The sequence below is a fragment of the Exophiala dermatitidis genome (genome assembly GCF_000230625.1).
Source record: "Exophiala dermatitidis NIH/UT8656 unplaced genomic scaffold supercont1.5, whole genome shotgun sequence".
NCBI classification, from domain to species: Eukaryota; Fungi; Ascomycota; class Eurotiomycetes; order Chaetothyriales; family Herpotrichiellaceae; genus Exophiala; species Exophiala dermatitidis.
In genome coordinates, this window is record NW_008751650.1 from 1,545,145 (window position 1) to 1,572,832 (window position 27,688).

General features: G+C 52.2%; 11 protein-coding genes across 11 annotated transcripts; 6 read left to right on the top strand and 5 right to left on the bottom strand.

The window, feature by feature from the left end:
• Positions 1-68: 68 nt before the first annotated feature.
• Positions 69-2,270, bottom strand: HMPREF1120_06141 (uncharacterized protein; the record flags this gene model as incomplete). The annotated part of the gene is made up of 1 exon (XM_009160336.1): positions 69-2,270. One exon carries the CDS (start codon positions 2,268-2,270, stop codon positions 69-71), a length of 2,202 nt encoding a protein of 733 aa, XP_009158584.1.
• A 242-nt stretch (positions 2,271-2,512) lies between these two features.
• On the top strand, positions 2,513-4,985 carry HMPREF1120_06142 (IdgA domain-containing protein; the record flags this gene model as incomplete). The annotated part of the gene is made up of 3 exons (XM_009160337.1): positions 2,513-2,696; positions 2,749-3,631; positions 3,686-4,985. The coding sequence occupies 3 exons, from the start codon at positions 2,513-2,515 to the stop codon at positions 4,983-4,985; spliced, it is 2,367 nt and encodes a 788-aa protein (XP_009158585.1).
• A 2,674-nt stretch (positions 4,986-7,659) lies between these two features.
• HMPREF1120_06143 (acetoin dehydrogenase) lies at positions 7,660-8,527 on the bottom strand (the record flags this gene model as incomplete). The annotated part of the gene is made up of 2 exons (XM_009160338.1): positions 7,660-8,425; positions 8,484-8,527. The coding sequence occupies 2 exons, from the start codon at positions 8,525-8,527 to the stop codon at positions 7,660-7,662; spliced, it is 810 nt and encodes a 269-aa protein (XP_009158586.1).
• Positions 8,528-9,721: 1,194 nt separating this feature from the next.
• HMPREF1120_06144 (anaphase-promoting complex component APC2) lies at positions 9,722-11,926 on the bottom strand (the record flags this gene model as incomplete). The annotated part of the gene is made up of 1 exon (XM_009160339.1): positions 9,722-11,926. One exon carries the CDS (start codon positions 11,924-11,926, stop codon positions 9,722-9,724), a length of 2,205 nt encoding a protein of 734 aa, XP_009158587.1.
• Positions 11,927-13,774: 1,848 nt separating this feature from the next.
• Positions 13,775-14,755, top strand: HMPREF1120_06145 (uncharacterized protein; the record flags this gene model as incomplete). Its single annotated transcript, XM_009160340.1, has 1 exon — positions 13,775-14,755. The coding sequence occupies one exon, from the start codon at positions 13,775-13,777 to the stop codon at positions 14,753-14,755; it is 981 nt and encodes a 326-aa protein (XP_009158588.1).
• A 166-nt stretch (positions 14,756-14,921) lies between these two features.
• HMPREF1120_06146 (uncharacterized protein) lies at positions 14,922-17,182 on the bottom strand. The gene has a single exon (XM_009160341.1). The coding sequence runs from the start codon at positions 16,946-16,948 to the stop codon at positions 15,227-15,229; it is 1,722 nt and encodes a 573-aa protein (XP_009158589.1). The 5' UTR covers positions 16,949-17,182; the 3' UTR covers positions 14,922-15,226.
• A 484-nt stretch (positions 17,183-17,666) lies between these two features.
• On the top strand, positions 17,667-18,960 carry HMPREF1120_06147 (uncharacterized protein; the record flags this gene model as incomplete). The annotated part of the gene is made up of 2 exons (XM_009160342.1): positions 17,667-17,751; positions 17,804-18,960. 2 exons carry the CDS (start codon positions 17,667-17,669, stop codon positions 18,958-18,960), a joined length of 1,242 nt encoding a protein of 413 aa, XP_009158590.1.
• Positions 18,961-20,179: 1,219 nt separating this feature from the next.
• On the top strand, positions 20,180-21,357 carry HMPREF1120_06148 (L-fuculose-phosphate aldolase; the record flags this gene model as incomplete). The annotated part of the gene is made up of 2 exons (XM_009160343.1): positions 20,180-20,429; positions 20,750-21,357. 2 exons carry the CDS (start codon positions 20,180-20,182, stop codon positions 21,355-21,357), a joined length of 858 nt encoding a protein of 285 aa, XP_009158591.1.
• Positions 21,358-22,368: 1,011 nt separating this feature from the next.
• HMPREF1120_06149 (uncharacterized protein) lies at positions 22,369-23,093 on the top strand (the record flags this gene model as incomplete). Its single annotated transcript, XM_009160344.1, has 3 exons — positions 22,369-22,434; positions 22,664-22,829; positions 22,909-23,093. The coding sequence occupies 3 exons, from the start codon at positions 22,369-22,371 to the stop codon at positions 23,091-23,093; spliced, it is 417 nt and encodes a 138-aa protein (XP_009158592.1).
• A 385-nt stretch (positions 23,094-23,478) lies between these two features.
• Positions 23,479-27,683, bottom strand: HMPREF1120_06150 (uncharacterized protein). Its single transcript, XM_009160345.1, has one exon. The coding sequence runs from the start codon at positions 25,474-25,476 to the stop codon at positions 23,848-23,850; it is 1,629 nt and encodes a 542-aa protein (XP_009158593.1). The 5' UTR covers positions 25,477-27,683; the 3' UTR covers positions 23,479-23,847.
• HMPREF1120_06151 (acylphosphatase) lies at positions 26,438-26,836 on the top strand (the record flags this gene model as incomplete). The annotated part of the gene is made up of 3 exons (XM_009160346.1): positions 26,438-26,499; positions 26,565-26,634; positions 26,693-26,836. The coding sequence occupies 3 exons, from the start codon at positions 26,438-26,440 to the stop codon at positions 26,834-26,836; spliced, it is 276 nt and encodes a 91-aa protein (XP_009158594.1).
• Positions 27,684-27,688: the final 5 nt, after the last annotated feature.

The following is a 27,688-nucleotide window of genomic DNA, read 5'->3' on the forward strand; positions in this document are numbered from 1 at the left end:
GACGAGATTCTACCGCCAGCCCTGATCTTGCCACCAAAATCTCGAGAAGCACATGCTGCTAGCTAGTCTCACCGACCCTCGAGAAACGCCCCGTCCATCTTACCGTTCAGCAATGCCTCCATGTCGACCGCGCCCCCAGCCAGATATCTTTCACTCACTCCGAGATTGATCCGTTTATTCAACAGGCTCGACAGTTCAGCTCTCCACTCAGCAATCTGTTCTTTCCCGATGGCAGTCTTTTCCTTCTCTTTCGCTGCCTTCCCACCCCCTCTACCTCGTTTGTTTTTCTGACCCAGACTCTCAAACTCTTCGCTGTCATAATCCACGCCAAGCTCCTCGGCTGCTGACTTCAACCACTCGTCCTTGCTAGCTGCCTTCTCTTTGGCCTGCGTCGCATCCGTAATCTTCTGGGCCAACACTACTCGATCTTCGAGCCGCTTCAACAGTCGTCCATCTATCTCCATCGTTTCCGGCGCTTTAGCTGACTTGTGCACCTCAATGATCAACCTGGTAACACCGGCCACCTCCTCGGGCGAACAGAGCATGATAGACCGTCCGGAGCTTTCGGCTCGAGCAGTTCTTCCAGATCGGTGGACGTACATGTCTGCGGTTCTCGGAACATGATAGTGAATGACTAGGTCGATACCTTTGATATCGAGACCTCGGGCAGCCACGTCTGTGGCGACCATCACGGTCCTCTGGGAAGCAAACTTTTCCAATGAACGTAATCGCGATTTCTGGGGCATCGTAGAGTGCAACCCTACTGCTGGCTGTTTCAAAGTCTGCAAGAGGGAGGTCAATCTCCTGACGGCAGATATGCTGTTGGTGAAGACCAATGTCTTCGCCGTGGTATTCTGCAGCAGCAGAGCGTAAAGGTAGAGATCCTTCTTCTTGGCAGGACACTCCACAATAGATTCCGACAACGCCGAGGCCATCTGCGAAGCTGGGTTGACATCCACAAATGTAGGTTTCTCTTCGCGGAACGACAGCTTGCGGAGCAGATATTCCATCGATTGCTGATTATCGAGCAGTTCGGTGGACTGCCGCCACCCTGATTTGTTCTTGCTGGTGAGTTTCTTCTGCAGTCCCTTGTGAAAGGTGGCGGAGAAAACCAAAGTTTGTCGATGGGACTTTGTTGACTCCTTGGAGGGGGCTTCTGGGGCATCTTCGTCAATCACCTCCCTATCCAATGCGTCCAAAATGCTTTCCACTTCCTTGAAGTGTCCCTCGCTGAGCAGACGATCTGCTTCGTCCACAACGAGGAACTGAATTTTCTTGAGCCTTTCCGCAAGGGCGTCGGTATCGTAATTTGTAGCTGAATCATTCATGACTTCCCATAATCGGCCCGGGGTTGCAACCACAATGTCGGCAGTCGACAGTTGTCGCTGCTGCTTGTAAACCGACAATCCTCCAGTCACGGCACAAACTCTCGGAGCGTTCTCCAAACCAATACACAGTTCGTTCAGATGTCTGTTCAACTGAAGTGCAAGTTCTCTTGTCGGTGCTAGGATAAGGGCGAGGAGGGAATCCTTGGTCTTGGCCGGACCCTTGAATCCCGCATTCTCCGTCGCGAGCCAAGCCTCGAAAATGGGGATACCGAAAGCCAACGTTTTGCCAGACCCTGTGACCGCTTTCCCTATCACGTCGTGGCCCTGCAAAATCACCGGCACCGCAGCTTTTTGAATCGGCGTAGGATTTGAGAAGCCTAGACGAGAAAGTTGAGACAGTGTTATCGGCGATAGCCCCAGATCCTTCCAAGCCGAAACATCGGCCTTGCCATCGTCGGTTGAGTCTGGTAGCACATCGAAACCCAGATCAGCATCGATATCGTCCTCCTGCTGAGACTTTGACTTCTTCGAGACGCTAGCCAGCGCCTGCTCTGGCTGCTTCGAGGCTTTAGGTGCAGCGCTTTTGCTCTCCGGCACGGGGCGCGAATCGCCTTTCACAACTTCGTCCTCAAACCCTTGCCATTCTTCGCCAGCGTCCTCCTCGTTAGGTTCATCGAGCAGAGCTGCGGCTGATCGAGGCCGAAATGTCACTTGATGGCCTGTTTCATCCCGAACCACTTCGACATCTTCGATTTCTTCTAGCCCGTAGAACCCTTCGGCATCTTCCAGCCGGGCTGGCAATGGGACGGGTTTCCATCTTAACGAATCAGGACGAAATCCCGCTTGGCCATTTTCCAGGTTCGCCGTGGAGTCGGACGACTTTTGCTTTTTGCGTGAATGCTGGCCACTTGCGACCACTTTTCTCTTCACAGTCTTCGACATCCCGTTTTATTTGAGACTGTAAGCGTAAGTGAGCGAAAAGATGCATTGATCTTGATCTTAGAAAAAAGTTCTGGAGGCGGCGAAGCCACATGCAGTGGATCCGGGCTTCGCAGCCCTTGGCACTTGCATATACTCCCCCGTAATATCCTACTCTGGAGCCATAACTTTCCAAGCGCAAAATGATACTCTCAAAGACCGATCAATGGACATGCGGATGTACCTAGAATTCGTGGACCACTACCATGACACTGCTGCCTAGAAGGTTGTTGCGCCCGTCAACAACCCGAGGCTGCTTAAAGGCGGTCCTACCCGGTCGGCGATATCTTTCCGGCCGGGACAGGCTATTTCGCGTCTCCGAGGAAGTGCAAGATGCTCTGGCGACCGGGAAGCCAGTTGTGGCTCTAGAGACAACAATCTACACCCACGGTGATCCTGGCTGAGAACCTCCTGTGCCTTCTTGACGCTGATGGTATACCAGGCTTCCCATATCCCGACAACGTCGCTTTGGCTAGTTATCTAGAGTCACTGGTCCGTACCCATGGCGGTGTTCCTGCAACGATTGGCATTCTGAATGGCAGAGCGATTGTGGGCTTGGAGCCGGAAGAGATCATACAGCTTGTTTCCACGGCGGGCAAAGATGACACTTGGAAAGTGTCAAGACGAGATTTGGGCTTCATCGCCGGCCTGGGATTGAGAGGCCAAAAACTCAATGGCGGAACAACGGTTGCTGGAACCATGCTTCTTGCTCATTTGGCGGGGATCAAAATATTCGCGACCGGTGGCCTTGGAGGCGTCCACAGGGGAGGAGAGGACTCAATGGACATTTCTGCAGACTTGACTGAACTAGGGCGTACCCCCGTCACTGTCGTCAGCTCAGGATGTAAGAGCTTCCTCGACATCCCTCGTACTCTAGAATACCTGGAAACACAGGGCGTTGGTGTTGGGACTTTTGCCGATGGCAGGACGGGCGATGTGGACTTTCCTGCTTTCTTCTCACGAGATAGTGGTGTCCGAAGTCCCAGAGTTGTTCTGGATGAAGTTGATGCTGCGGCCGTTATCTACGCTCAATCGCAATTCCCGATGCATTCCGGATTGCTCCTTGCCAACCCTGTTCCCGAACACTCGGCCATGCCCAAGCATGAGATTGATGCAATCATCGCCCAGGCTGTAGCGGAGGCTGAGGAAAAGGGAATTCGTGGAAGCGCCAATACTCCTTACGTCTTGAAACGAATCCGCGAGTTGAGCAACGGTGCCAGCGTCAAGGCGAACAGAGCTTTGATTGCAGACAATGTTGTACGTGGAACAAAGGTTGCGGTGGAATTGGCCAAGCTGGAACGACGTGACGGAGCAGCTCCCAAGCGGTGAGCGTGTAGCATTCTGGTGTCCTGATCGAGGCGGCCATTAACAGGTATCAGAAGCTCTGCGAACGCTACAACTATTGCTACACCAGCACGGCAAACAAATTCTACGGAAACCATTGAAAGCAGCAGCAGCTCCCGGACCGAAAAGTCAGCTCAATCGGCGGAGATACTGGTCGCTGGATCACTCGCCAGCGACACGATCTGCGACTACCAACCTTTCCAGGACACTTCCTCCCCGATCTCGCCAGTCATGCATACTTCCAACCCTTCCAGCATCTCTCAGTCCGCTGGCGGAGTTGGACACAACGTGGCAACAGCCGCCCACTTTGCTGGTGCGAGCGTAGCTCTGGCCAGCGTGGTAGCGGATGATATTGCTGGTTCTTCGCTCCTCGAATCAGTCAAAAACACCGGCCTCTCAACCGCGGATATCCTCCAGCTTGCTGCGGCGGATGGTGCCAGAACCGCACAGTACGTGGCCGTCAACGACCGGAATAAAGATCTGGTCGTTGCGATGGCAGATATGTCAATTTTTGCTCATCCAGAATTGGAAAAGCAGGAATACTGGACAGAAAAGATGGAGCGGCGCAAACCAAAATGGGTTGTCGTAGACGCCAACTGGTCTCCAGCTGTTCTTTCATCCATATTTACCGCCGCCAAAACCCATCAAGCCATGCTAGCTTTCGAGCCCGTGTCAACGGCCAAGGCTACCCGGCTGTTCCACAAGTCCGTATGGACAAAGACAGATACAGATTCTATGGTCGTGCCCAATCATGTCGTCAGCCTCGCTTCTCCAAACAGCCTTGAGTTAACGGCGATTTACAACGCAGCCAGAAACGAAATGATGTTTGAATCGGAGCAATGGTGGGGTGTTATCGACAGCTTGGGCCTTTCCGGCTCCAGTTCGCGCGATCGGTTGATGGCGGTGGCTGGCCGTGACCTTGTCCAGGAGGGGATCCCTCAGCAATGTATTCAGCTGCTGCCCTTCGTCCCCAACCTAGTGGTCAAACTCGGGCGCAAGGGTTGCTTGCTGGCGAACTTGCTTCGACGGGGAGACCCGAGACTATCAAGCCCCGACTACGCGCCTTACATAATCTCGCGAACTCTGTCTCACGAGTCGCAAGTTGGAGGCGTATATATGCGACTAATGCCTCCCTCCGTGGAAGTCGATCAGGCAGAGATCGTCTCGGTCAATGGGATCGGTGACACAATGCTAGGCGTCATTGTTGCAGGTCTTGCAAACGGTCGGCTGCTTGAAGAGGTGGTACCCGTGGCTCAAGACGCGGCTGTACTTAGTTTGAAATCCGCAGAGGCCGTGTCACCTGAAGTGCGAAGCATACAAACGAGGCTCAATTAGAGCAAACCCCGTCTTCGTATCACATCTTTTGGGGCGTATGGTTTGCGTTGAGCATGACTGGCGCACCAATGACAGCTTTACACGATTCAACGGCTTTCTTACTCATCATCCCACATCCACATCCGGCATGTCCGGAGAAGTCCTGGATATACTGTACCTTATCCTTCGACTTGCTATCTCCCTAGACCTGAGAAGAACAAAAGGAACTGCTACAATAATGTTGAGAGTCAATCTCTCCGCTACACCATAATCTTCGCAAATGTACGTCGCGCTGGCCCCATGAAGCCGCCATGCATCCTCATCATCCGATGTCTCTGCGCACTGGCAGTGGCCGTGGCTATCCACGCAGTCGGCGTCCAGAGCACAGTGGATAGAGTCACTGCCAGCGTTAGTCCGACAATATCCGATGCGCCTATCAGCAGCAGCAGCAGCGACAAACTACAAGTATACCAGAATTCTGATACACAGAAAGCCCTCGCCAAATTAAATCCACGACAAATCTCATGTCCTAACCCTTCATCCAACAATCTATGCGCATCAGGCTACTGCTTTTTGTCTCAAGATACCGGCACCGCAACCTGGGGAACATGCTGTCCTGCAGGATACTATCTCTGGCTCAACTCGGGCGAATGGTCGACTCAGAGATGCTGTCCGGCGGGCACGACTGGCGATGAATGTGGGAACGATGGAGCCTCCGAGCCGCCTCTGCAGCCTGTCTCGTGTGGAAGTGTGGCTGGCACGGGCAGTGGTGGCGAGGGCGAGGGAACGAAATCGGGCTGGGCTTGTGTTTATGCTTCGGCGAATCGAAGTGAGAATAATGCGGCTTCAACGATAACAATGACGATGACGACTTTGGCGAAGATGGTGACGGCAACAGTGGTGGCGACGTGGCTGTTTGTGTCTGTACTTTCAAATACCTAGACCTACCACCAGTACTTGTGCCTAGCGGCTTGATCAGCAGAGGGCTTGATAGATGGGGTTGAGTTGACGAGAATCACAATAGTTGATGATGACGCTTCTTAATCCCCGAGATGGATACCGGTGCCTTGGACATGTACTGTGATCGCATGACCATTCTTTCCGTACCTAGGTAGCCATGGAAAAATACTACCTAGGTTGTGTTGTACAACTTGCTATTGTCGGCAACCGGGTCAGAAATGCACTGGCAGTGGCAGGATGCGAGTCCGCTTATCGATCGTCCCCGAATCCCCGATTCCCGATGCGGGGCACGAACTGACGTTGAAGTTCTAGAAGTTCGCATGACCAGGAAAAGGAACCTGAGCTTTATCAGAGATATAATGTTCAATTAAAAGGTAAAGCACAACTTGAGCTTGAATAAAACGGCTGTCCACACACGCATCGTTGCTGGTCAGAAAGGGAACAATCCGATCAAAGCGAATCAGAACAAACGGAGAGCAGAGCAGAAGATACATCATCTACCTACCTACCTACCTACCTTACAGTACTAGAGCATACCTAGCAGCGCACGCTCCATCGCCAACTTCCGTGACAATGTGTATGAGGAAGACTTGTCCCAATTGTCGTAAGTGCATCACCACAATTCCTTCCGTCCATTCCAACCCCCATCCACTGCAGTCTGGGATTTCAACGATCCAACCCAACCGACCCAACCTTCTCCAAGTCTTTCCCTCTTGTCGCATGCGTTGAGGTCTGATATGTGATGTGTTCAATCGGAACAAAAACCACCGCAAACCTTCTCCTCCTTCCCCCCAATTCCTCCGGTTGAAACGAAATATTCCTAACCAATTGATGCACGCAAAAACTAATCTATTTCGGTCGTCAGAAAAAGCAACATGGTGGGGATGCGGCCGCCACATCCCGTCCGTCCTAGACTCGGTGCCCGAAGGTGAATGGTGTACGTGTACGCCGAGGGTCGAGGTGGGCGGGAAACAGTATCCGCCGAAACAGGGGGATGGGGTGAAATCGGATTCCTGAGGCGACACAACCCAAAGAGGTTGTCGACTGATCCGTGATTATTGATTGATCGATCGATTGGTGACATGGTTGGAGTGATGAGAACGGTGTAACGGGAAGGGCGATGATCGTGTATTAGTGTGAGGGTTAGCATTGTTGGTGTTGGTGTTGGTGTCGGTGATGGTTGGTGGTGTTAGTGTTGGTTGGTTGGTTGGCAGTCGGTCAGGTGTTGTATCGTGTCTTGAGCGAGGAGTGAAGAGTGTGCGGTGTGTAGTCTGGAGTTTGTAGCAGGTGTCGTGTCTTGAGCGAGGAGTGTGGAGTGAGAAGTGAGAATCTTGAGCGTGGAGTGAGCAGTGAGCAAGACGGAGCTTGGATTGAGGAGTGTGCAGTGCAAAGTGTGATGTGTGGATCAAGATGGGTTTGAATTGAGAGCAGAGGGGTGCATGATGGTATGATTCCAGGCGCCGCGGGTGGGAAGGATGTTGTTGATGGACAGGACTGTACAATCCAGAAGCGAGGGCGGGAGTATCTCTTGTTTGGGAGAAGGGGAACCGAATGCTGCAGTGGAGGAAGTGCTGAAGAGCTCGTGGGAGTAGGCGGCAACTATATTGGATGAGCTCAGCATCACCGATGTTCCTAACTCGAAGAGAGAGGAAAGCTTGTCAAACAGAACAAAGGTTGACGGTTGGCATATCCGATAAATTCAGTATCTATCGATTCATTCTCCCCTTTTTTTCGTTTAAGTAAAGACGATTCCACCATCAACGACAATCGTCTGTCCAGTAACAAAGTCCGAGTCCTTGGACGCCAAGAATCCACCGACGACATCACCAACATCCTCAGGCACACTGACCCGACCAAGGGCAGTCAAGTCAGTAGAGTACTTCTTGACCGTCTCGCCTCTGGGACGACCCTCGATCTCGCCCAACTTCTCATCAATCAAGTCCCACATGGCCGTGCCGACGATGCCAGGAGCATAGGCGTTGACGCGGATTCCGTGTCTGGCCAACTCCATAGCCATGACCTGCGACAGGCCGCGCACCGCCCACTTGGAGGCACTGTAGTGGGAGAGCAAGGGGAATGGCTTGAAGGCGACAATGCTGGCAGCTCCAAGGAGCTTGTACGAGCTGCTACCCTCGGGCACGGGACCCTGCTTGATCATCTGGCGCGCCGCGTGCGTGTAGCATAGCCAAACACCCATAAAGTTGACGTTGAACATCCGCTGCACGTCCTCGTCTGAGATCTCCAATGCTGGCGCCACCTGGGCGATGCCGGCATTGGCCACCATCACCGTCAACGGGCCGAGCTTGTCCACCGACTCTTGAATCAATCGCTGCACATCTGAAGACTTGGTCACGTCGGCAGCAACGCCAATCGCGGTTCCGGACCCATACGTCTTGTTCAGTTCGTCCACCAACTTGTCGATTCCGGCTTGGTTGGCTGAGATGTCGTTGATGGTGACTGCGTATCCTTCCTTCGCCAGCCGGCGCGCAATCGCTTCACCACTGGACTGAACGTTAGTATGGACTGGAAATGCCAACAAAGGATAAGAGGAAGCCTTACATGCCCCGGCTGGAGCCAGTGACGATAGCTGTTCGCTTAACCATGTTTGCTCTCTGGTCTATTTTGTGGGCTATATTGCAGGCAAGTTCGTCTCGTCAGATTGCAGACCCAGGAACTCGGTCTTTTTGATTTGGGCTGGTCGGTCGGTATTTCAGGAGAGCAGCCCTCGGCGTGTACCACACCTTTATATACTGCCCCTCTTGACCCAATGCTGGTCGGGAAACCCGAGGCTGTGCCCCTCCGGACACCCGGAGTTCTTCTGCGCTCTGAACCACATTTCAATGGATTGCCCATTGAATGGTCCTCAATCGTTCGAGGTGGAGTCCAGACTCCATGGGGGCCAGCATTGAACGAGGAGAAGTTGTTGATGGGATGCGGGGCATAATGCACCGAACGCAGCTCGGCGGAATGTTTCCGAACGGCCGGTGTTTATGATGCTATCCTCAACACTTCTTGACGGCCCAGGAGAAAATAGACACGGGGCGATTGCACGCTACCGTTCAGCATGAAGCTTGTGTTGCTCCTTAGATGTCGCTGACATTGACCTTCCGACGGCGATAGCGGGGAGCTCCCCTAAAGCACTCGGTGTCGCCTACCGAGGTATGATACTGCGCTTCCCCTCGCTTCTGGTAGATAGGGCCCAAACACCCCTCTATAGGCCGAATTCGCTCGCTTAATTGGTATGTGTTCTATAAGAATCGTGTGGGCCCGGGAAGCATGTAGCGAATGTCGCGATTGGCGGTGATGCGGGTATGCAATACCATGTCATGGTAGCTTGATGTGTACAACGTACTGTTGACGGTGCAACATGCCTCCACCAGGCCGTTGTCGGATAAATATACAGCCCTCATCTGATCGGAAAAGGTAGTAGGTGCACGGAGCGTGATCCGGAGCGTCGGTAGTAACTGATAGTAGCAAGTGACCCAGCAACGTGGACGCTAGAGACGTGATGTTGTACCATCACCATCGGCGTAACTCCCGGGCACCTACACGGGATTCTGCCGTGATGCCATACCATGCCGTTTCTGATACGCATAATTCGTGCGCATGTCAGCCTGACGTGAGCTCGTTATGTAGACACGACCTGAATCCTCGTCTTGATCCCCGAGAGAGCCGTGACCTGCCACCTATCCCACAGGCAATCTCTCCTGGCGAGAGTCGACTTCCATCATTGTATGCTGCGCTAGAATCCAACCGTCTTTGAGCACTGTGTCGTGAAGGCCTGTATCAAATTGTGTTCACGAGGTAACCCTGTACGCCCCACCATGGCCAACCTCAAGGACGCCATCTTTGATCATACCGGCCAAAAACTCCTTCAATTCCTCATTACTGAACGGAAATCCTCCAGGCACCACAATGCCTAGCATCATAGCAATGCGCGGCAACGGCATGGCTCCTTGATTGGTCAACATACTAACGATAAACTGGTGGTACATTGCCATTTTCTGTTGGCGTTCAGCTTCTTCAGCCTCCTTGGCTGCTTGGGCTGCTGCCGCTTGGGCAGCCACCGCCGCGGCCGCGGCAGCAGCAGCAGCAGACGAATCATCCTGTCGTTTGCCGCCCGGGTGCTGGTCGTTGTCGCTCATAACAGTATCGTTGCCGGAGTCGTCGGGCAACCTCTCCAATACTGTGAAAGTGTCGCGGCCGACTTCGACCAGAATCCGTTTCGACAACCAGAAGATGCATGCGGATCGGACCAGAGTTGGAGACATGCCCAACTCCGATGCTAGGGAAGATATGGTTTTCTGCACGGGGCCATTGATCCCTTCCGCCACAGTCGCCTCGTCTTGGAAGGCATAGATCACGGCCGCTTGCCATGGCAATACTTCTTCCTGATAAGTGCGATCCTCCAACTCGAGTTCGACCTCAACCTGTCCAATGGCATTCACCCAAGTGAGCTTTCGTGACTGTTTCAGGGCCTCAAACCCTTTTTCGTAAGTCTGTTGCTGCTCCAACACCACTTTCGGTACGTTGAATGCTTGTTCCGGCATGGCCGGCCAGAAAAGACGTGACAAGATCTTCGCATGAAGCTGCACGTCATTCTCCTGGCGTGGTTGGCCGGCATCATCCTGCATGCCTTGATCTCTTCGAATCACGGTATCGACCTTTCGTGAGTCCAACACATCTCGCAGCATCACTTCGCAACCTTGTAATGCGGCATCACCGAGTCTGATCTTCAAGTGCTCCAGCACGCCGATCTCTTGGTTATAGTCGGCCTTTTTCTTTAGCAGTCGTTCTGCCAGTATATTTTGAAGCTCTTTGACAAAGACGTCCTTGGTGTCAAACAGGGTGATCAGACTGCCGATGACGTCGGTATTCTTGGATTTCATGTAATCCGGCGCTGCGTCAACAGGGTCAGGAACCCAATTCATGTCGTTCCAGTCAAATTCGCTATCGTCAGAACCCCCTTTTTGTCCGGTGTTCTGGGTCAACTCAACGGCCAGTTCTGTAAGTACTTCAGGGTCTGGTGATGGAGGCTCTCCGTTTTCGGTCACGGGATCACTCAAAAGCCCGGCCACGATCACTCGGACGGTATCGTCCCGGTCGCGCAGGTAGCGGCGAATCTTTCTGGCGACGCGATCGAGTAAGACACCTTTGGGGTCGAGGATTCGAAAAGACCGGATGATAGAGATGTAGATTTGGAGGATGTTGATTGTTGAAGCGCCAGGATGCAGAAGACGCATCTGAAGCACCTTCGAAAAGTTGTGAGTCAAATAGCTCCTCGTAGCAGGGTTGGTCGTGAAGCGTCGTAAGTCATCAATCGCCGGAGCAGTGGCATCCCAGTCTACTATGATGTCGAACAGCTCGTCGACACGTAGTGCGCCCAGACGTGCAGTGGCCATATCTTTCCACTTCTTCAATTCAGTCTCGGGAAGCTGCGTGGTGGCCGAGTTGCCGTCAAGCGCCGATAATGCTTTCTGTGTTATGCGCGCAAACAGGTGCTCGACCCAGAATTCCAAGTGAAGATGAAGGTTTGGCCGGTAGACTCTCGCATAGGACCAGTTTACAAATTCCGTCATAAGGTCATTGAGCACACCCGCGAGTAGTTTCTTCATTTTCTCGGATCCGACAACAGCCTTCCACTGCGGAAGTTCCCTCCATAACGTCGACTGAGCCTCCTCTGCATCTTGTGCCGATTTATCGGCAGTTGTTGGCTGACGAATCTGCTCGGCCGGCGGGGAGGATTCGAAATGGCTGCGAAAAGGCCCGCCTAAATTCGCAATCCATCGATTCTGACCATAGACAAAATCTTCGTGGCCAATCCCGAGTAGAGGCCTGAGGTGACTGCGCAGTGATGCCTTGATGTCTGGAATTGTAGACGTTGCCGCTGGGGTGAAACGCTGCCAATGTTGGGGTGGTTTCACCCAATTAGCCGAGAATACAGAACCAAACGTGCCGCCCGGCAGAGGAGCCGATGGCATGGTCTGCACCTTCGACATCATGCAAGTAAGTCTGATTGAGCCATCTTATAACGGGTTGGATGATGAACTGGAGACGGACAAGAACTTGCAGTGTTGATTGTCCTGGAGGTCGATTTACCGCGAATCAGACGCGTTCAACTGCCCGGAGATTAGATAAGATCGCGCCGCGCAGGCTTGTGCAGGGCCCCTTTGTTTACATTCAAGTTCAAGTTTTCTCCCTTGACTTTCTTTTCTTCACTTCCGCCATCACTTCACCGCCTGTGTCACCTTAGGGAAGTGATGTCTTCACTGGCGAATAATACATCCTAATATACAAGGGTCCAGTGATTATGTCCAACAATCAACCAGGGCCATCCGGTCGATGACCGAATGGTGTAGCGGTTACCAGCACCGCTACCCTCCGGCGATGGCCCAGGTTCGATTGTGACCGCCAGCTTCGAGAAGAACCGCCCGCGAAGGAGGTTTCACTTCCCTCCAACACACCGCAAAAGAATGTGGATGCTTTGGAGGAAAAAGTTTTTTGCTGCTCCTTAGTATGATGGTGCCGAGGCAGCAAGAGCTTCAAGAAGTTTGGGGCATGTCTTCTTTTTCCTTGTGCAGAACACGAGTGGGTTTGTGTGATTGACACCCTCGTGCATTCACTCATAGGGCTGTTGTTGTTGTTGCACTTCGGCGGGCATCTCTCTCGGCCCGGCTGCGGACGAGACTGCCTCAGAACGTTGAACCAACCGAGCCCTCCAGGATGATTCTAACACTGCGAATGACTCTGTTCTACCTTCGTTTAATCTACTGTATGGAACACCAGTATCGACAATTTTACCTCGCGAAGGACAACCTCAGCTGCGATTCTGCTGCGAGAGCATACTGTCAGTCAACGGGTGTGGGTCGACTCGACGGTGACTACCAGTGAGGTGTTCCCTGTCAACTACCAAGGTGACCTGTGTCTTGTTCCCTACCTAGGACTACTCCGGACACTGCAAGAGGGAAGAAGTCGACGAACGCCGCTTATTGATCCTAAAACGGTGCCATTTATCCGTTCGCCTGGCCGTCATGGGATTGTCGCATAATATCCAGCTTGTTTCTCAATGATGTAGTCTTACGGTGTCATGGCCGTCAACTTGAGATCATATCAAGCGCAATAATATATCTCCTCGTGAACATTCGTCGGTAGATGAATACTGCAACACTGTAGTTGACCGATAAATCCGCCTTCAAGTTTGCGGCATGATTATTTATTATTGGCCCGAGGTTTTCCCGCTTCAACGCAATTCGACTTGAATGAAGTACAATAAGAAGATTCCATATCCAATACTAACAAGAATTCATTTCTCGTGCTTCGAAGAGGAAAGTCGGTATACACTCTGTCTACAATGTCATTTTTTGGACATTCATAGAGCCAAGTGGGCGCGGCTAGGAGGGCGGCGATCAATTTCCGAGGCATCAAGGAACGGACTGATATTTTACCACCACAAATTCCAGATTACAGGACTTGTCGACCACTCCGAGTCTACGATTGAAGAGAGATTTGCGTAAGAGATTGTTCCTGATATCCTGGTCGACATTTTCCAGGAGCTTGTCCCGCAAAGGATTGTGGACATTCTCGGTGACCGGGATCACCTCTTGAATCTACCGCTTCAGTGACGGGTTGTCGTTTACTTGAAGAATCTCCACCGACGGAAAAGAAAGTCAGAAGGGCAAATCAGCTTCCGCATCAGAGACTCTGCTTCGACTTGATTCTGTTGCTCAAACAGTCCCGGCGAAACCATATGCCCTCGAGTGAACATCTGGTCCTTCGATCTCCCACTGGAAAACTCGGTGCCGACCTCAAGAGGTTTCCAGCCCCGCCTAAGAGCTACCTAGGTAGACAACATGCTACCAACACCGTCAACATCACACGTGTCGTACGACAGGATCTACGAACCAGCAGAAGACTCGTATCTATATCTCGACACACTGTCATCCGCATCGGAGACGGAATGGCTACAAGCGCGCTTTAAGCCTTCTTTCGATCAGACTTCCGCCTCCAGTTTACCCTCAACAACTACAACATCACCACATCGAACCGGACGAGCACCGACACCGATAACCACCCCTCCACTAGTCGTCGAACTCGGGCCCGGATCCGGCGTCATAATCGCCTTCCTCACAGCCCACGCCCACACCATTTTCGGCCAACCCGTCCTCAGCCTCGGCGTGGACGTGAACCCGCATGCATGCCTGGCCACCCGCACGACCGTGGAGAAGGCACTCTACGAAACGAGGACAGCGCCTGAGTCCAACAGCACCATTAACAACAGCATATACCTAGCTTCTCTGACGGGCGACCTCACCACACCCCTTCGACCAGGCGAAGTCGACGTACTCATATTCAACCCGCCCTATGTGCCGACCGATTCTGTGCCGGACTTTGAAGCGCTTCGAAATCAAAATCAAAATCAGCAAATACACACAGTCCCTGTGACAAGTGTCGGTGCCGACGCCAACGACACTCAATCAAATCCCAAACTCGACACAAAGGTCTCCTCCTACTCGTCTTCGTTGACTTTTGAAGAGTCCTCACATCTGCTCGCACTATCGTATGCAGGTGGCATCGACGGCATGCAGGTCACGATGCGACTGCTCCGCCAGATTCCGCTCATTTTGAGTCCGCGGGGTGTCGCGTATATTCTGTTCTGTCGGGGTAATAAGCCTGAAGAGGTCAAGAGTTGGATTCGAAGTTGGAATGATGATGGAAGCGACAACAGCGGGAGTGATGATGGCCGCCGCCGCTGGACGGCTGAGACTGTTGGATCGAGTGGGAAGACGGCTGGATGGGAAAAGTTGGAAATTGTGCGGATATGCAGAGAATGAAATTGGATTAATACAACGAGATGGACGACAAAATCGAAAAGAGGGGACGTAACCGCACATCCATATTGCAGTGTTCCGTCCCCATTGCTTCATCCACGCTACTCTGGCAGAGCCGAGCGAACGAACGAGTTGAGACTCAGCGAAACGACATGAAAAGGATGAGGCAGGCCGGAGGGCATGCGATGCTCTGAATGAGCGTCTGAAATGGCCTGAAATGGGCTGCATACGAGAAAAGGATTACAGAACTGGTCTAACAACCCCGGCAGGGCAAGGACGTTTTCTCCGATGAATGGGACTTTACCAACATGCAACTGTCAAGCGAGGCACTTTCATCAACTCGATGAAATTGCGTGTATTGTCTCCATATCAGCCCACCCACTCGCTTGACAAGAGGGCAACAATTCGTCTGGTCATACAGCACGAACACTCTTTTCAGCTCATGTCCAAACGCCTCCACCGCCACAATATACTTCAATACCCCAAACCATACCCTTTAACCCTCGAGAAATAGAACGGTTTATCGTTTCTCAACGTGAATTCGGCCCAATCATTGGTGAGAAGGTTATAGCTCCAAAAGCCCTTCCATTGCAGTTTATTGTTCTTGGTGGTGTGCTTGGACCGTGCTGATCCAGCCGACTTCAAAGCCAGGTGCAGCGTGTACATGTATCGTGGACCAGCGCCTTCTGTCTCAATATGCAGATCACCTGGGTATATTGGTCTAGGGGCATGCACGGTATCAGAACCGGGCATGTTTGTCGTGTTCATCGCCTCGGCAGGCTCGAGGCTAGGATGGCAAAGCCGCCAGCGGCCGCGGAGGGCATGTTTCATAATCTGTTGCGCGGACGGTGGTGGTGCTGCCCCACCTGTAGTTGTTCCAGATGTCGATGAGGATGTTCCGCCATCTTTGAACAGAGCCGGAGCAGAGGAGGTGAAATTGAGAGGATGTCCTGACTGCTGATGTTGATGTTTCCCATTACTACGGACATAGTTGAGGTTCTCTGGAGTCAAATGGTGCACAACCTCGATGGGCTCATTGGTCGTGAGGAGGGATATACATGTCCCATCCCGGAAGAACCTGAGATATCGATAGTATGTGACAATGTGGATCGGATTCGTCCATGTGTTTGCCGTGGCCGAGGCGCCACCTGGTCGGGTATAGTTGACAGTGGATATATATACACCACTAAACCGGATTCGTGGGTAATTGTGGAAGACGTCTCGCCAGACAGTGTCCTTTGGGAAGGAAGACTCTGTGACGATAGAATACCGGGGATTCTCTCCTTCATCATCCTCGTCGTCCACACCCACGCCTAACCGGCGGTCGATGGATTCACGGCCTTGAATGTCAGTGGCGAAATCGTATCGTTGACTGGCAAGCCCAAACTCCGGGCCTAGGGCAACTCGCTTCCAGATCTCGTTGTCCGTCAGAACATGATATGCGAGCTTCTTGCACACCAGTGACAAGCGAACGAATATGGCTGGGTCGCGGATGGCCACGTGGCGGAGAAGTACGAGCAGAACTTCGGTGGGCAGTTTCTTGATCCCACACGGAGGAGGTCGGTCTCCCTCGATTATCGGAGGAACACCTTCAATTTGTGAGCCAGCAAAACTATCAAGGAGCTGTTCAAATGTCAAGGCCTCCGTGGGTTCCTTCGATGAGTGGTGGGCAGTTGACGGGACTGTAACAGCGGCATTGGACGGGTTAGGATTGGCCGGTTTGGACTTTGCTGGAAAGTGTTTGTTTCTGTATGATTGGTCGACTTTGGCATCGAGTCGGTATGCCTTTCTGTAGTGGGAAAGACTATCTCCGAGGTTCCCTTGGCTTTCCTTCTCCACGGCGCGTTCGTAATGTTCCAGGGCGCTTTTGGGCTCACTGGACGAGCCCTTTGCCGTGAAATCATCATCATCGACGTGCCGAATACTGAGGCCCTCAATGCGTTGAATGACATTTGACGTGTTGTCCTTCGCAGGTTCCGCATCACTATGCTGATCGGATTCATCTTTGATATCTGCCGCCGGGTGGCGAGTAGGCGGTTTGTGAATAGGCCTCTCGGGACGAACGTCGCTTGTTCTTCTTGGTTTCTCATGGGCTTTTGATTCGGAAAGTCTTCTGTCGGCCCTCCTTGAGCGCGCATTGACCTCTTCCTTCCATTGTTGACGGAACGCTTCTAGGGCTGTGGCGGATTCATCCATGGTGAATAACTCGGATCCCTGATCACAAGTGGCGACAATCTAGACGAATGGCCGATTTAGACATGAAATTTCAAGAACGGAAGACTCTGAAAATGGACTGCAGACTCTCTTGAAGAGATGGCGTTGAATTAGTTTAGATCCAATCGCCACATTACCACTGTCGTGGTCCTGAACAACCGATACACTGCAGTGTGGTAGCACATACTTGCCTGTTCTGATGTACCCGGATTGAACGATGACGGGCTTAAATTAAGGTTATCTTATCAAGATGCCGCTCTATCTCCGCTATCAGCGAGCCACTCGGCAAGATTTCCCCTTTTGTCACAACTGATTTGCTGGAGGGCGCAGCCGATAACGGGCCGGGGAACTTTTTCCTCGCATACTGCAACTGCAGAGAGGACCTCGACTGACATGTTGGTACCGTCATAATTAATTGCCTCCCTGTCCATGTCCTCATATTTCTCACCTCCACCACCACACCAGCGGATTTGACACTGCTTTCATCGTCCTGGTCAGCTGGATAAGGTACCGGTAGCTAGGATCTGTTCGGGTGTGTTGTATTTGGCGGGCTTGAATGTCCTACTCGTTCACCTCCGAACCTGCGCAGTCGCTGGACGAGCACTCCCATCCGCACCACGGGCTCGGTCATGATGCACAGTTGCAGCGACAAGGACAACGGCATGACAGAATACAGTTCCAGGAACAGGATAAGGGCACCATGTCGAACTCCGACAGTGTCGAGATCACCACCTGGCAGCGTATGATTTCGGCCACCTGGGGCAGTCTATTGACCTCCTTACTTGGTATGCTACGACTATCGCCAATGTGCAATTTACATAGCTAACCATTCTACAGTAACTCCTCTCGATGTCGTCCGTGTCCGACTACAATCCCAACATATCCCCAAACCTATGAACCTTTCTAAATTTCCTGCATACTCTACATCATTCAAGCAACTGCCACCCGACCTTGGAGTCAATTCATGTTGTCGGGAGGTCTTCTGGTTGGGACATAATGGCGAATACTGTATAGCTGGAGGAGGATCGGGCGCCCAAAGCTCATCCGCCGCTGCGGCGGACTGTGCTGTCGAAGAAACGCAGAAGAGAACTTTCAATTCCACCCTGGACGGACTGAGGAAGATTGCGAGGAACGAGGGCTATCTGACTCTATGGCGCGGCCTATCACCGACGTTGGTAATGGCCATTCCGGCCAATGTCATCTACTTCACCGGTTACGACTGGCTCCGCTACCACCACGCGAGTCCGATCAGGAAGGTCTCCAACGACACGTATGCGCCCTTGGTGGCAGGCTCGATTGCTCGGATAGCAGCGGCAGTGGCGGTTTCACCAATTGAGATGTTCCGGACTCGAATGCAAGCGACTCATGGGAGTGCGACGGGCGTGTTCAAGGACACAATGCTTGGACTGCACCGCATGACGCAGACCCATGGCTACACTTCTTTGTGGCGCGGGCTGACTTTGACCATGTGGCGCGACGTTCCTTTTTCGGCTATTTATTGGTGGGGATATGAAGCCATCCGGAACGAATTGACCGATGCCCGGGAAGCCGTGCGAGGACACAAGCTCAATCCGGACCGTTCCATGACCGGAGGACGAGCAGCCCAGGACCACGAAAACCACACGACGACATTCATCGACAGTTTCATTGCAGGAGCAGGTTCCGGCGCAGTGGCTGCATTTGTCACGACACCATTTGATGTCGGCAAAACTCGTCAGCAAGTCCACCACCACGCCGGTGACGACGCATCCTCGCGAGCAGCCGCACGCGAAATCGCCAAACAAGGCAAGCACATTCCCGAAGAACTCTCGATGCCCCGGTTCTTGTACCATATCCTGAAAGAAGAAGGAATGCGAGGTCTCTTCAAGGGGTGGGCGGCACGATGTCTCAAGGTAGCGCCTGCGTGTGCCATCATGATCAGCAGTTATGAAGTGGGCAAGAAGTGGGCGAAAAAGATTAACGAGAAGAAAGGACGTGAACAGCAAGAGGACTGAGGTCAAACCAGGGCTGTTGGAGCGGCTAATTTGTGTGTTTGGCTGGGTTTCTTTGAGCTGGAGTGGCGCATGGTGTTTAATGCGTTGTAACAGTATGGGTGGTATTTATCCGGACACCCTTTTCTCATGCATGGGCACGCGGTAGAGCATATCGCAAGGCTTTTTGGGAGTTTTTCTGGACCGTCTCGCCTCAGCACTGTGTGACATATGATAGACGTGGACATTGAACAAAAATCAATCGATTCTGATGGCAGGTCGAAGGAATAGACTTATTGTATATGTCATGGATCGCACTGGCCTTGCTTGACCCGGCCGTGTGCAATCACATCGAAGGATTTCTCGGTGATACTGCGACGGTCGTTCCGACGATCTCGAATCATCAATCGCTGGTAGGGTACATATATACGACGCATCTATTTGGAAGGTGGATATCCAGGTACACAGCTAGGCACTTATATACCGCTACTCCTATGAGGCCATATGCCACCCCATACACATCCACGATAGGGCTTTTTGTTTGAAGGATCCCCCATCCTGACGCGATCTACAATATACGCCATTTGATAGTAGGTAGTAGTGCTAGTCCATGGTTAACGGACTACTCCGTCCACCACGGCCGAGGAATAGTGCAATATCACTGCAGTGGCAATGGCGGTGATTGATTGAGACCATTGATGAGATGGCGAACCACGCCGAGTCACCACTTGGAGCTTACCAATTCTTTCCGTCGGAAGATGGTCCTTCGGGCCACCTATTAATCACCTAGGTAGGTACTGTTCAATGAGGTCCCTATTGCTGTGATCTCCTACTGTACATGCCACACCCCGCACTGTATCACCTCCCCAGCCGTGCCGGGATCCGTACCGAAGAGCGCGTCTGTCCCCCCACAATCAACCACCCAAGCGCCACCTTGACACTGCACGGGAGCATTGCGAGGCGAGAGGGGATCCCCGGTTATGCACTTTTAAAGAGCGCCAATGCTCTCGTCTCGTGGTGGAACCTTTTGTCAAAAGCCCTTATCGCTCTTCCCACTCTAATATAATATATTCTCTTCATACCGCTTGAACCTTTGCTGTACAGTACCTACCTACCTAGGTATTGCTAAAGACATACGTCTTTGAACTGGTCTGGTCTATTACCGACCGAGGTCGACATTCCATCTTGTGGTGCAAACAGTCTCCGAAATCCAGATCTATTCTGAAGATTTCTATTCTCAACCATGGCCCCAGCCCTCGACGTCTACGACGCCTCGTCCCAAGAAAACCGCGCCGTCGGAGCGCTCGGCAAAACCGTGTCCGGCAAGAAACTCCGGATTCGATCGTACCCGAAATTCGAGTCGCTGGAGGAAGAGCGGTTGTATCGCAAACAGCATCTGGCGGCCGCGTTTCGTGTCTTTGCTGACAGGGGGTTCGATGAGGGGGTCGCGGGACATATTAGTGTGCGGGATCCGATTTTGAGAGATCATTTCTGTAAGTACTAGCACACACTTTCCCCACATGATATGAATGGTTGGTGGTTTTGTTTTGTCTCTTTCTTCTTGTGTGGGTTGTCTTTGGAGACACCAGATTGGTTCCATTCGGTCTACAAGCGAGGCGAAATAGAAGTGGATGGGTTGTGGTATGCATAGGGTCATTGAGTTGGTGGTTTCTTGACACAATGAGGAGAGGAGACTGGAGAAGGGGAGAATGCGACGTCATCTTTCGTTCTGTACTTGTGTCTTACAGTTCTTACCATCCGACATTGATGACATGTTTCTTCGGTCACATCCGTTCTAACTGTCTTTCTTCAGGGCTCAACCCACTTTCCATGCACTTTTCGCAAATCTGCGTATCGGACTTGATCCTGGTCAACGAGGACGGCGATGTCGTGATCGGCGACGAACCGATCAACGCCGCAGCGTTTGCGATCCACTCGGAAATCCACAAAGCTCGACCTGACGTCGACGCCGCCTGTCACGCCCACAGCGTGTACGGCAAGGCATTTTCAGTCTTTGGTCGCGAACTCGACATGATGACGCAGGATGCGCTGCGCTTCTACAAGTCGCATGCGGTCTATGACAATTTTGGAGGGGTGGTTCTGGATCGTGAGGAAGGCAAACGAATCGCCAAGGCGCTGGGCAACGGCAAGGCCGTTATCCTTCAGAACCATGGACTGCTGACGTGCGCGAAGACGGTGGACGCCGCGGCGTTCTGGTTCATCAGTCTCGATAAGACGTGTCATGCGCAGTTGTTGGCCGATGCAGCCAGTGCTGGCTCGGGACATAAAAAGATCTTGATCTCCGATGAAGAGGCTGAGTTCTCGTACTCCCAGGTCGGGACGGATGAGAAGGGCTGGCTGGCGTTTCAGGGGTATTATGACGAGCAGCTTGCTAAGACGAATGGGTCGTTTTTGAAGTAAAGATGCACAACGGGTATTTAAAACTGATGCATAACGAGGTGGATGACGGGGGATTGGTATGCAATGCTACGGACGTGTTTGCAATTCGGTACCATGTTGCTTTGAGCTCGTCTTCATGACAGTAGTGATATCTTGCTGTGTATATGAAGGCCTTGACTGTACCCACCTTAGGTAGTCACCTGCCAGCATTTACTGTAGTAGAACAAAGATTGATGCTTCAATGGAGAGGTCTGGTGCTCAATGATAGGAATGTATCCCATACTCATTCCTCGGGCTTACGGGGTCTTCCCTTCCGAACCGCTACTGGGAATGTCAAGCCGGCTTCATCAACAAGATGAAGAGTGAAAGTGTAGTTGGTATCTAGGTGGCAGAGGCGTGTGTTACAAGGACCGAACAGTGGAAAAGGGACAACCCCTCCGCTGCTTTACCCTCAAAACCCGCCGCTTGGCAACCAAGGATGCGATTGGGCGCCACAACCGCACGCCCACCCACTCCCGTCAGTCTGCAAAGCTTCATCCATATCATCGACTTGCCCGATCTGTCCTGTATCGACGCGCTGCCTCGGTAAGCGGGTCAACCCGTCCCATGGCTGGTAGCAGCAGGAGCCACAGACTCCTTCGACCTCAGCTTGCCGAGCATTTGAATGTCAAGATGGAGCCCGAACCCCGGGACCCCCGCGGCCGGCGGTCCAGCGGACCCGGCAAACGCGCCCGGCAAAGTAAGTCAGCTGGTGATGACGACGGCGTGAGCGTGTAGGGGAACCGAAACATGTTGTCTACCAGCTACGTTACGACCACGGGAAGCCAGTCTCTCGGCGTCCAGAAAGGAGAGCGGTGACCCCGCCCGGCTTGATACTGGGTAAGTCGTAGTAGAGCATACAGTATAAAACAAAAGCCCGACTCCTTCCTGTGTCCGATTACAGTTCTCTGACATCCACCAGACATCCATCGCGTCACTTACTATCCTGCCCAATCCGACGAAACCAACCAACAGTTCAGACTTCATCCAGCCATGCCTTCCGGAAGCTGCTTCTGCGGAAACATCAAGGTCGAATATACCGGCGACCCAGCCATGACGGTAAGTACCTTAAGCACTACTACATTGCACTGGCGTTGCATTTCATCCGATCCCCTTTCCAATTTACAGGCCATCTTTTCCAAAAGACACAAACAACCCCCTCCTCGCAGCAACTCTCCATAAAGACTCGGGGTCCTTGAAACAAAATCTTCTTCCCCGAGACCACCTACCACTGGCTGCAAGAGACAGACAGACAGCCTCAAAACTAACTAGCCCCCTCTCTCCAAAGGCCCTATGCCACTGTGCCGACTGCCGCAAGATCTCCGGCGGCCTATACAGCTACAACATTGTGGTGCCCAGCTCCAACTTTACAGTCTCCGACGGCACGCCCAAGGAGATTTCCAAGACCGCCGACTCGGGCAAGACGATTATCAATGGGTTCTGTCCCGAATGTGGTAAGACTCCAAACTTTCCACAAATGTCGAAAGAAAAGCCGTATCGTCACACTAAACGTTTTCCTTATCATTTCTACAGGAACAACACTCTATCGATACGGCGACTCGTTCGGCGGCAAGGACGGGATGCGAATCATCAAAGCCGGGATCCTGGACGACGTGGGGGTCATCAATTCCAACAAACCGGGCGTCGAGCTATTTGCGCCGGAGCGGGTGAAGTGGGTTGCAAGTGTTGATGGGGCGGCTCAGAAGGAGGCCATGTAGTAGCCAGCCATAGCCAGCAAGCGGTCTCGGATCCCCCAGATCCCAGCCTCAGATCCCACCTAGATCTATGTACTCACAAAGAAGGACCAGGCTCTACGGTGGTCTGTCTTATACATAACGAAGGTGGGAGGGAGGGACCAGCTACAGTATGTAAACATCTATCTAGTTACTAGAGCAGACCAGTATCAGGAATTTATATCGCTGACCGAATTTCAAGTGGATGAAAGTCAGAAGACAAGATTCCGGTTGTGGGTATCACGTGTGGCATTGTTTGCTCCTTGTGCCGGTCGATGGACATGTACAGTACCTAAAAAGAATAATCACGTTCCTAGTAGTACTAAGTAACAGTACTTTAAGGCACAGTAAGACCATTATGGACCTGGTCTGCTAAGTTTGGGAAGCAGAGGTATCACTAGCCTATTGTGTACAATGGACAAAGTATATCAAGCGTCTTTATGACATATGTAGACTCTGCTACCTATCGGTCTGAGACACCAGCACAGACTGCAAGAAACAATAATATGCTCTCGACACGTTAAGGGTGCAGGCTTCATGCCATATGAAGTACAACGTATGTAACATTAAAAGGGCCAGGACAACCATGAATCTCTCCAAATATCTCTGTATGATTAGCGCTTGCTGCTTAACGTTTTGCGTGGGTATCGTAATGCTTTGGGTGGAAAAAGAAATCCTCCTCAATGAAGGAAAAAGTGCCCCCCATGATGATCCAGCTCAGGGCAACTTGAACCTTATCCTATGACTCTTCCTCGCAGCTGCTGAGTGCGCCATTCGGAGTTGGACTGTCGGGTGTTTGTGTTTCAGAGCCGGCAACCGTCTTTGTCGGACTGCCTAGTGCAAGTGGACTAGGTGCGACTGCCATTCTCCTGGCGGGACTGGGGAGAGGAGGTGCTTGATCTGCCTTTCTTGATGGACTGGACATGGGGCTAGCCATGGCCAGACTACGCGCCCTAGCGTGGAGTGACCGTTCTTCCTCTCCATTCCAGTCTTTGGCCAATTCCGCGCGAACGCCTCGACTCCACTCTCGAACAGCATTTTCGAAAGATGACCACGTAGTACTATTGTCCACGGGATTGGCGACAGCCATTACGTCTAGCTGTAGCCTGAGCTCCCACCTCAGCTCTGCCGCCTTGAGCCAAAAACGAATATTGTCGGCCCGTCGGTACGGCTTGGTCACATCCTCGTGGAAGCTTTTGATAAAGTCAAACCGCTTTTTGGATCGGTCCACAGCCGCATTGTGCATCCGGACAAGGTCTCTACCATCAGCAAGACTCTTGAAGTATTCTGGGTCCACATCCTGCTGATCGTGGGGAGATTGACATTGGCCTTTCAACAAAAAGTCGAGAAAGTTGATGTCGCGTTCTCTTTCGCGATCGATCCACTTGGAATCCGTCATCCAATGCCAGTCTTTCCGCTGGTGCTTGTCGGCCTCTTCGAGTTTGGCTTCTTGATCAATCATCATCCCCACATCGCTGACCCAGACCAAGACAGCCAATCTTTCGTCTTCCCTAAGACCGCCAGCAAAGTTACGACCGGCACATTTCTTGAGCACATCCAAAACAGAATAGAGGTCTTTCCGCAACTCTTGATCCGATCGTATTGAGTTCAGCCTTTGCGGGTTTGGATGTAGCGTGTAATACAATCTAGCCGCACGGATTGCTTGTGTGGTGGTGTCGAGGACGTGTAGCCCTTGGATCTGATAGAAACCTTCGGTTTGTTCTTCGCCGCCCTCGGCCGGCAGTTTCTCACATGATTCCACAGCCTGCAAGGCATTTTCCAGGGCTTCGACCAATTCCCTTTTCATGGTTTTCTGGTCCGGCGGCGGAGGCACGTTAGGAGACCGGTGACTGTAGGTTGACACGGTTGGCGGTAGCATGACCTCAGCCCCTTCTTCTTGTGCGGCCTCCCATAGAGCTTGGGCTTCATCATCAATCGGCGATTCGACAATGTCCTGATTTGCTGACAGAGACATCCGAGGAATATCATATTCTCCATTCTGCTTCTTCTTTGCCATCTGACCCCCTTTCCCGTCCAACAGACCCGTCCGGGCGAAATAATATTGCAAATGGGCTATGCTGCCCAGACACATGACACTTTCTCTGTTCTTGGCCGATTCGGCAAACGATACTCCTTGTGGGCGAACATATCCACGGCGACGAGCGGTGACACTCGTTCGAGAAACCGACGAAGCATTGGATGACGCGGAAGAAGTCGATACGGAAGACACCCCGGAGCAGGATCGGTTTGATGAAAGGCTGGCGGTGTCAGGGGTCGGGAGAAGGTTCGGAGAAGGTGAAGGCGAAGGTCCCGGCGAATGTGCCTGGAAGGGAACGTTGGTCAAGGCAACTTCTGAATCATTGCTCATGGCTGGCAGACGGTCTGAGTATTGTGTGAACTTGGGGGTGGCTTGGTTCGAAGAGCGAAGGACAGAGTAAAAGGGCTGAGATATGTTCTAACGCTTTGTGCTTTCTGCGAAGAACCAAGAAAGCAAGAAGCAGGATTCAGATGCAAAAACAACGCCCGGTTGTAACAAGACAGACACGAAGCACAGGACAACGCTCTAGCCGATGGAAATGGAGAGCCCGAGGCGTTGTGAAATTGGATGGACGGCGCTAGTGGGAGATGAAGTGAAAGGGGAAGATCGCAGGCAGGTCATGGCCAACGCCGGCTGTCACCTCTCCCGTATTCCAGGACGACTGCTACAGTCATCGAGCACTGTATCTTAGCCCATATCTGAGATACTATCTACGTCCACTGTGGTAGATTTCTCAAGTACGCGTAAACTGGGAAGGCAATGCTTCCCTTGTCGTCCTGCCTGTGTCCAAAAGCATTGTTGACATTACGCGGAGCCGACACCTCACACTGTCTGTCACAATAATTGGAGATGGATCCTACATCGTGCCAGTTGTCCGATTATTGGCCAGGCTGCGACGCGTTTCCGCTCTCCACAGTCCGCAGGCACCGCACAGCCTAATCCATGATTGGCTTTCTGGCACAAGAGGCCTGACTAAGCCAAGATTTGAACTAACAGACGAAAGGGTTCTAGCGTTGACTACGCCGTCTGGCTCTTAACCGGAAAGGGTCTAAGCAAGGTACCTTATCCCGAATTAACGCTGGCTGAAACGTCCTTCTGGCGTCATCACCGGCCAATCTGCCCCGCATTCCCGCTGTTTGGTTCAGAATGCATCGCATTTTCGAGAAACCATGTCGAGTCGAGGGACTGTTTGATAGTAGTATGGAACGCTTCCAAGAGGTCTCTTCTGTCCACCCTTTTTCGCTGCTGAAACACTTTACAATCGTCAACGAGTAGTTCACTTCTGCCCAACATGTCAAATCTGAAGCGGATTGCATTTACCGTCCATGGCACGGTCCAAGGTGTTGGCTTCCGGTACGTCTTTTTCCAGCCTGGAGGGCACGCGACCAAATTGTGGTGCATTCCTGACCGTTGAGTAGTGCCTTTGTCCAGCGGAAAGCCTCTCACTACGGCATCACAGGGTATGTCAAGAACACCTCAGACGGCAAGGTAGGTACCTGTTCTTCCTCATCTTACTCATTCGCCACTTTGGCTGACGGCATTCGAGGTGGCTGGAGAAGCTCAAGGCGACCCGGATTCGTTGAAGAAACTCACAGCAGACTTGAACTCTGGCCCGAGATCAGCTCATGTTGTCAAAGTTGAGACCAAAGAGCTGCAGCCCAAAGAGGGCGAACGCTCGTTTGAGGCCTAGAAAAAGATTTCAACCAAGTAACGCATATTTGTACAACAATGACCATGCGGCCGATGCCGCCCGTCTATGAGTTCAACGAGTGCCAGCCAAGACAAAGGAATCTTGACGATTGCGGGCTCGGTGATTGCTCGAAACGTCATGCCTCAACGGGTGGAATAGGGCTGCATGCAGTGCATGGATTCCTCATCTCCAGTACTATGTAATGATAGAGGCGGAACCCGAATGCCGTGGTGGGACGGAGATCGGTCTCCGAGTCGTAAGGCTGAGACGAAGTGCAGCATGAGAGAATAAATGTACCAATAGTGAGAACTGGCAGCAGTCAGCAGACACAGTCAAGTTTGAATGCAATTCCAATAAGCTGGAACTCGATATCATGAACATGGGCAGTCCTCAGCCTTGAGGCAATCTGGCACATGATGTTCCGAATCTCCCCGATATCGTGCTCACCCGCTGGCAGTCCCCGAATGTGAGGGCCTCCTGGTTTTGTCTCAGCCTCTGCCCTCCGGTCTCTCCCGCCCAGCCCCAAGTCATCTGGTTCATCTGGCTTTTGCATCTTTTTCGACTCATGCGGAAACTAGACTATTTTTGTAATCTTTTTTGCAGCCATACTAGGTGCCAGTGTCAAAGCCAGATCGCCGAGTGGGACCCCAGTTGCTCACCGGCCCATTATCAGGATTACTAATAAGAATGCATGTGTTTGTCCAGGTGAAAAGTCTCAGGGTTTTACGCAAAATGTAGCCGTGAGCGAACACTTCCGCGGCGGACAATGTATGTCTGTTTGGAATGTTGCACTTTCTTGAGTGGAATATATCCGAATTCAAAATAAAAGGTACATGCTCGGAGTTTGGGGTA